This window comes from Elephantulus edwardii, unplaced genomic scaffold, assembly GCF_000299155.1.
Source record: "Elephantulus edwardii isolate Elephantulus edwardi_28Jun2011 unplaced genomic scaffold, EleEdw1.0 scaffold00067, whole genome shotgun sequence".
NCBI lineage: Eukaryota > Metazoa > Chordata > Mammalia > Macroscelidea > Macroscelididae > Elephantulus > Elephantulus edwardii.
This window is the reverse complement of record NW_006399817.1, coordinates 716,509-725,529: the sequence shown is the minus strand read 5'-3', so window position 1 is coordinate 725,529 and position 9,021 is coordinate 716,509. Positions and strand designations below refer to the sequence as shown.

The following is a 9,021-nucleotide window of genomic DNA, read 5'->3' as shown; positions in this document are numbered from 1 at the left end:
ACAACAATGTTTTTCTCTAGAGACTAGACCCTTCTGATAATATGAGCACAGTACATGAGGCAAAATCTCATCATCATCACTTCTAAAAACCAAATGTTCAAATTCAAACTCACTGCCATCTAGTTGATTCTAACTCTATGTGGCCTTAATTGGGTTTCCGGGACTACAGGCAACAATAATAAATTTCAGGAAGTACCAGATGAACAAAAGCCAATAATAACAAATGAAGAATTTCAAGCTGTGTTGAAGACACTGGCAAAAACTAAGACCCCATGCATAGATCTGATATTGATTGGCATTTTTCAACTAACAGATGCAACCTTGGATGTAACCACCAGTCTAGGCCAGGAAATTCAGAAGACAGCTACCTGGCCAAATGACTGAAAGAGATCTATATTTGTTATGTGGGAAGCCAAATTTCATACAAAATATTTTTAATAAGCAAACTGCTACTTCAGGTATGAGGGAGGCTGACATTTTAAGTGCTGTTCTTAGACGACTCATAGTGACCCTATGAATGAAAGACCTGAGCACTGTTCAATAGAGTTTCCGGAGGCAAGCCATTTTTGAAGTGGATGCCACTTCTGATTCCAAGTTTGTTTTAATCAGGAAGTTCCACCAAACACTGTCCACCATGGGTAAACCATTATCATGTTTGGCACATCAGTGTCACAGTGTTTAGTATCACAGCAACCATGAGTTACCTCTGTACAGCAATGCACACACCAGTGCTATACCACATAGAAGAATGTTTGACAAAAAAACAGCCTGAGTGCTGCAGATTAAAATCACCCACCTAGGGCTTGGAAGCATAACTTTCTGTCCTGTAGGCCAATGCAGCTCTCTCTATGTTGTTGTTCTTGTTGTTGTTGTTTAGTGCCCTGGAGTCATAGATGACTCATAGTGGAGTAAAGAATGAAAGACCTGAGCATTGTTCATAGAGTTTCCGGAGGCAAGACAATTTGGAAGTGGATGCTACTCCTGCTTCCAAGCTTGTTTTAATTGGGAAGCTCTGAGGTGGAATTCACCCTGAAGCACTAAGGCAATCCTTAAGTGTTTACAGGATTCTTTCATTGTATTTGCTGACCCCCTCCCTCCTGAGTCAAGCAGAAGGTTTGCAATAGAAAGAGCTTAGATTTATTTGCACTGAATTCTCTTGGTGATTTGCTCCCTGGCAATTTTCAATAAAGACAAAGGGAAGCTAAGGTCAGTGTTTCAGTAGACTCAAACTGCTGCCCCCCCCAGTCTTTCACATCTCTGTTTATTATATATTATTGGTGTTTATACATTGGTTTATTTATACATTCTTGGTCTCATTATTGATTATTAATATACTTTACCCTAGTCTGCAACATTATTATATTTATAAAAAAGGAGATCTAACAGAATGTAGAAATTATCAAACAATATCAGTAATAATCACATTCAAGAAAAATACTAAATATGATCCAAAAATGACTGGAACGGTAAATCAACAGGGAACTACCAGAAGTTCAAGCTGGGTTTAAAAGAGGCTGTGGCACTGCCAATGTCAGATATATCCTGGTTGTACACAGAGACTATAAGAAGAATGTCTGTATGTGATTTATTAACTATACAAAGGCATTTGAATGTGCAGATCACAACAAACTATGACTAATAGAATCCCAGAACACTTACTTATGCTTATGTGAAGACCAAAGACTACAGCCTTCAGTATGGATTACAATTCAGCATCAAGAAACCAAAAATCACTAGACCAATAGGCAACATTGTGATAACTGGAGAAAAGATTGGTATTGTCAACAGTTTCATCTTACTTTTATTCTCAATCAACTCCCTTGGTATTAGAAGTCAAGAAATCAAAACACTGCAGTCAAGGACCTTTCCAAATTGCTAATGTGCAAGAATGTTAGTTTATGGATTAAAATATGACTGCTCCAAGGCATGGTGTTTTCAATGACATCCTTCATATGAAAGTTGGACAGTGAATAAGAATCACAGAAGAAGGATTGATTGATGCCTTTGAGATGTGGTACTGGAGAAGATTACTGAACCTGCATGGACTGCTAAAAGAACAAACAAGTCTGTCTCAGAGGAAGTGCATCCAGTGTTCCTTATAGGCAAGGATGGTACAAATTTATATCACTTTCTTTGGACATGTTTTCAGGAAGAACCAATGCCTGTAAAAGAACATCATGCTAGAAAAGGTAGAGCATCAGAGAAAAAGAGGAAATATCTCGATAATATAGACTGACAAATTTACTGTAACAACGAACTCCAGTTAGAAATCATGCAGATGGCATATATCTGTGGCTCATAAGTTTGGTTTTGGGTTTTTTTTTTTAATTACTAATTTCTATTTTATTCCTTAATTTTGGGGACTTATTCTTTAAGCAAAGCATTCTTTTAGAAAAAGGTGAATAAATATCCTAGATTGGCACTAGAAATCCTGATGTTCTTCCCATTTTATTTTACAAACAATTACATATTGACCACACACACACACAAAAATTGAATTATCTTGTCAACAGAATCAGAATTCCTAGGTCAGATTTTATCTGGAAAACATTCATAGGATCTTTACAAACAGTAGTCAATTAAATTAAAAATAACAACAATAGCAATAGATTATATATAAATGAAACACATCTGTGGAAAGAGACAATGGAGCATGTCATCAGTCTGGAAAATACCAAATACCAACTCTTGAACTGATCATGAATTTTCATATCCAGGTTCACCAGTGTAAAAGTAAAAAATTGAGTATTTCACATGTAAATTTAGAGACTATGATGTTTATCTAAATGTTAACTTTTTAAAAATCATTAGCCCCTCTGGTCTCCAGCTGCCTTAACTTCAGACACATCGTCTTGCAAATCAGCATGAGCTGTGGATAGAATAGGATAAAAAAGGGTGCTTGCCACTCTGAGCATCAAGATTTGAGGTGAACAAGAATTGGGACAAACAAGATGTGTGGCAGCAAGACTCTGAGAAGAGCAAGACCCTGGTAGTGGAAAGACTGTGACACGGAAACTTCTTTCATTTGTGCTGGCTATAGTTAAAGATTTGGCTGTTACTGCAGGATGTTTGAAAGAGAAGCTGGCTTATAACTGTTCTGGGGCAAATCTGGCTGGATGATTTGGATGTGACCGAAGAACTAAAGCCAGAACCTGTGCTTATTGAGGAATTTTGCCTTGAGCCTATTGAGCTAACGCCTGGACTTGTATTGTGAAATATTCTTTGCCTCCAAAATAGCTTCTGTAATTAACCCTATTCTCATTATCACAAATGTGAGTTTGTGAGTCAGCAACCAGTAAATGAGCATCATGCTGTTGATGTGGCTCTATAGGCATCATGGGGATGGATTATGGGCTCTCTATTGTCTTTCTACTCTGAGGCAGTGAGGGACTGTGATATTCTTACTCCCTCTGGTGCTTTCAGAGGCCCTATGACTTCATGCTCTATTTTCTCATCTTTAGAGACTAACTCAAGAATAGATTTGATGCTGAACACTACTGATCAAAGATAGATGACTTATAGAACAGAACGAAAGGTTATAAAAACAGAGAAGAGAGGAAATGAATGTCAAAAGAGACTTTGAACCTATGGTGTGAAAATACAGCAGGTAATACAAATGTCACTAAAGAAAGTAAAAGAGAGGGACAGAATATTCCTAAAGGATCCTTGAGAAGAGAGACAAAGTAAAGCATTATATTAAAAGATAAAAGACTTAGAATATAAAAACCAACAAATTTATGAAACCTAAGAAATTCATTACAATGACCACACAGACCTCACAGACCCAATATCCACAATCATAGGGTTTATTAGGAAATTTAAAAGGGCTGTTATCCAGGTTGGCACAAGATACAATCCCCCAGTCTAGACAACTTCTCAAGCATGATTGCAGGCCTTTTGACTTTCAGTCTCACAGATTGTTATTCTTAGGTAGTTCTTTCATTCCTGCTAGTTATAGCATCTTTCCTCCATTTTCCAGCAAGCTGGGTTGAAGGCCTCTGGTTCTGGCTCCAAGAGAGAGAAGTTCCAAGCCAGCTCTGTCTCATACTGGTCTCTGATTCTCTGTGGAGGCTAAGTTGCTTTTATGTAGAGCCCAGTATAGCTGATGCAGAAATCTCTGACCCCAAAGGGATGCACTGAACTCCTTTTTTCCTGTTTCCTGTTAGTGTTGAAATTCTCAAATTTCCACAGCTTCAGCTAAATTTAAACCCAATAGAATGTTTGAGACTAGTTAATCTCTTGTGGATAGATGTTAGGGACAGCTGGAAAGTAAAAATAGAAAAGCAATTTTGAACAGCTATCTCTTGACATGACACCAAGCATGACGTTTGTCTCCAGGGACATGGATTTATTGTTGTTATGTGCTGTCAAGTTGACGATGATTCACAGCAGCCCTTTAAACAATAACTCTCACTCTGCCCTATCTTCAGCCTATCTCACTGTCTCTGGCACACCTGTCTTCATTTGCACAGTCACTGTGTCAATCAATCTCATTGAGGGTCTTCCTTTCCTGGGATGACCCTGTACCCTTTCATGCATGTCCTTCTCCAAGTACTGGTACTTCCTGGCAACATGTCCTAAGTTGCTCCAAGGAGCAACCTGGTTTCACCATCTCCAGGACAGACATGTTTGTTCTCTTGGCAATTCATGACAAGATCAATACTCTTCTCCATCACCCTAATTCAAAGGCATCAGTTCTTTTCTTTCACCCTTATTCACTGTACAGCTCTCAGATGCATAGCAAGCAATTGAGAAGACCACTGCCTGGAACAAGCACATCTTAATCTCTAGACTGACGTTGTTGTTCTTCAGCATTCTGTAAAATTTCCTGATTAGAAGACATTTCTTCAGCAACTCATCATTTGATATCTGGTGCCAAGCGTGTTGATTGTGGATCCGAGCAAAATGAAATTTTAACAAATTAAATCTCTTCTCGATCTATCATGATTAGAACACATACAAAGTACACAGATAAAGTTTGGCATCCTCATTTCTAAAGAACATCCTGACTGTATCTGACATTTTCAGCACCTAAAACAGAAATAAAAGCATTCTTATATAAATAAAACTCTTTACCCAGTACAATTTACTGTTTTTATTGTTCTAGCCAATAGTATTTAACCAAATGAAGTGTGTCTTTGAAACTTCCTTATTCCAACATGTTAAGTTTATGTAAGGATCACATAAGAACTAAAATTTCACATTTATAACAGCAAAACGAGTACATACTTAGCCTCCCTCTCCACCTACTTTGATCTTCTCATACATAGAGTATATATTTCCTTCTTAAACACAGTTTACCATAGAGCACAGACTTTGACACTTCTCAGCTGCAGAGATGAGTAATCAAACAGTAACCTACACAGAACTGAATCTGACAAAGAGCCCAAAAAGGCAGAAAATAAAAATTAAGGATGCTCATAATTCCATTTCAACAACTGAGCAGGAAATAACTTACGCAGAATTAAACCATAATGTATCTCAGAATTTTCAGGACAACAACAGGAATCTCTACTGCAAAGGTAAAGCATTTAATTAGTTATCAATATAACTGCATTTAAAAAGTATTACTTCAATGTTCAGGTATGAGGCAAGAGAGTTAAACTAAGACTTGGAGCTAGGAGAGCCAGGTTAAGAAAATATTCACATTAGTTTTCATTTTTGAAGATAAAACCTTTAATCCAATTGTTAACGGTTATGAAATTTAAAGGTTCAGTCAATTCAGGTTTTGTTGATATTTGTGCTTTTTGATGAAGAATTTATGGGCAATTATTTTACTGATAACGTGATTATACTCTCTGAGTGGAAAATTATAATAGGAAGTAGAGATTCAATTTATTTTAATTTGTATATAATTTTATATGTAATTTTGTACCTTTGTGTTCTCTTGTATATAAATATTCTAAATTTTAAATACGCACGTGCTTTCTCAGTGTTTTCACTTCTCTTTTTACATATATCCCATCATCTCCAGAGAAGCTTATTGCTGGAGTCCTAGGAATCATCTGCATTGTTTTGATGGCCAGTATAATAACGAGGACCGTTATATTTATTATTCCTTGTAAGTTTTTGAAGGATTTTTAGGGCATGTTTCCTTTAGAAATTTGGAAAAACCCCTATGCATTTCATAACGTTAAGGTATTGAGTTCTTATGTTAATTCACACATTTCTTACACATAGTTTTCAAGGTATTTTAAATTTGGAAAAAAAAATAGATATTATTTGTCAATGTGGACTAAACACAGAAAAGTTTTATGAATGCTTCAAAAATATAAAAAGCAGAATTTTATTTTTTCTTGTTTTAAATTCTCAATGTGTTTATTTATTGTGTATACATATTTTTATATTTGTTACTTCTTGAATATTTGCACTGAGGGACCAAAATAGAAGAATAATACATTTTGATTTATAAATATAAAGCAAGTATTATAAGAATTGGTAAAGTGTGTCCATTGGACTGTTAAAATTCTTTCCTCAATTTTTCCCTTGTTAATTTTTATTGATAAAATAATTTCAACATGCAATTTTTAATATTCAACGACAAATAAAATGCAAAACTAAAAAATGGAAACTATTAGCACTTATTCCAAAATTATTCATGTCACTAGTAATTATTTTAATTTTTCTAGCTAAAGAAATACCAGAACAGAATTTATCAGGAACAACAGGAGTCCCAAAAGGTATGCAATAGCTTTTAAATTTCTGATACAACAAGATCATCTTGTGTCTCTATTTTAGGCTGTAAAGGAAGGACTAGTAATACTAAATTTTTGAGAGGCTTTCTAAAATACAATAATAAATTTCATAAGTCAACATTGTATTATGACAACCTTTGTATTAAAAAATTGGAAAAAAAATTCCTTTAAAATCATAATTTTACAATTGACTTAAACTTCTACTCTATTGTACTTGCTGTACATGTATTGTATACATGTACTTGCTGTGAGTTCAACATTTACTGGACATCACCTAGAGATAATAGTACAATATTTTTTTAAATGGCTTTAATGTTATAATAAATTGATGTTTACTGATTTCTAGAAGAAATTTTTCTTAAAGTTTGGTTGCTTAATTTTTAATATTTCATGTTATATACTTTTATTTATGAGATTTCATATGTCTTTATCTAATGTACTAATGTGTATATGTCAGGTAGTTCTTCTATTGCAATGCAAACTGTTTCTTGATATTTATTTCATAATATTTTTACAGCTTATCGTTGTGGTCATTGTCCAGATGATTGGTTTTCCTATGCCAACAAGTGCTATTATATTAGTATTGAACGAAAACCCTGGAATGTGAGTCGGATGTCATGTGCTTCTAAAAATTCAAGTCTATTTCATATAGATAATGAGGAAGAAAAGGTAAGATTTCAATTACATGATTTTTTTAAAAGACCTCTCATTCCAAAAGAAATGCATAGAAAATGCACTTATTACAGTAACAACAAATATAACAAGAAACCAGTTTTATGCTATTTGTTTCTTATTATCATTAAAGAATAAAAATTTGTCTATTTTGGAGACACAAAGGGCATTCTGGTGGCCTAGTGGGTAGGATGTTGCACTGCTAAACCAAAGGTGACACCTCAAATCCTGCATTGGTTCTCTGGGTGAAGGTGGGGAATCTCTCTCCTGTTATTTATAAACTCCCCAAAATGCAGTCAACTCCAGTAGTTCGATTAGTCACCTTTCCCCAGCCCTTCTACTCACCTTTCCTGCTTCCCCACTCAAAGCACTTGAACAGGTTAGAAGAGATGAGACAAATACACAGCTCACGGCCTGTTATTCAAACCCCACAGCCCTGATCATTTTAAGTAAATGTTCTCAAAATTTATACCAAAAATATTCCTCTATTTTCGGATAATGGAATATGAAAAAAAATTAACTAAAAAGTAATGATTTGCCTTTCCTATGTAAGAGAGTTTTCAGATTTATTCTCTGAGAAAACACTATGCATATAAATGTGCAGCTGAAATTCTCAATTACCAATATTACTTACTGTATTAAAATATGTTTGTAATAGGAAGACATGCAGAATTTCAGAATGAATCATATAAACCTCTTGAAAAACTACAAGAAGGCCTTAGAAACTTAGATACCTGCCATGTCATAGTATTTAAAACCCTATAGTCAGCAGTCCTATGGTACTTTTCTACAGCATTTGGTAGTCATTTTTCCTTCTCTTTGTCTGAGTTTTCTTTGAAACTTTGATTTTAAGGCAGTCAAAGTAACAGGCCAAGGTAGAAAGGGATAACCCAGAATTTAATATTCCCTTAGAACTGAAGTCTCAGTTCTTTTTATATACAGTTCAGTTTCCAGTTTTTAGATAACCTTAAGCAAATATCTGAGAAGCGGGTTGGCAGAATTAGAAAGCATTTAGAAAACAGAAATACAAAATTACTACTCAATTTGATATTGTGAAGGACACTATTACTGTTACTTATATAAGTCTGGTGAGGTAATATTCGTTGAAGCCTCCTATAAAGGATTCCTTGTGGGACATTACTTGTCAAACTGCCATTTCTACTCCTGGTCAGGTCACGTTTATTTTTACTTCTAAGTATGACTTTTAGAAGCAGGAGTGACATCTACTTCCTAAACAATATGCCTCTGGAAACTCTATGAACTCTGAGAAATCACGATAGTTAAAGAAAGGTTTCAGATATTTTGTTCACAGGGTTACTATGAGTCGTGCCCAACTAGATGGCAAACAACAACAAGAAGAATGATTAGAGTTTTGGCCCCTTGAATATATGAGGACCGTTGTTCAGGGACTTTGAAGATAAGTCATAGATGGATATTCCATTGAATCATGCGTATGTTGTTTGAGAAGGAAAGGAAAAAAGGTTTGAGTGATATTTTATTTGCCTGTAACACTGGGAAGTTGATAAAACTGTCCAAGAACAAATGCTTATGAATCTATTTACCAGTGTGTAGAGTAACTAAAACACTATATACTACTGGTAGGTGGTCTGCCCACGAAATGCCCCTCAAAGAAATCTAAAAACACGTCCAAAAT

General features: G+C 35.1%; 1 protein-coding gene across 1 annotated transcript in view; it reads left to right on the top strand.

Annotated features, from left to right (window-relative positions):
* The window catches only part of LOC102874581 (NKG2-A/NKG2-B type II integral membrane protein-like), a 34,064-nt gene extending 25,967 nt beyond the window's left edge, over nt 1-8,097 (top strand). Inside the window, exons 6-7 of the mRNA XM_006888455.1 lie at nt 7,213-7,364; nt 8,026-8,097. Coding sequence (XP_006888517.1) covers nt 7,213-7,364; nt 8,026-8,097 — 224 coding nt within the window. The remainder of the gene's footprint in view (nt 1-7,212; nt 7,365-8,025) is intronic.
* The last annotated feature ends 924 nt before the right edge of the window (nt 8,098-9,021 follow it).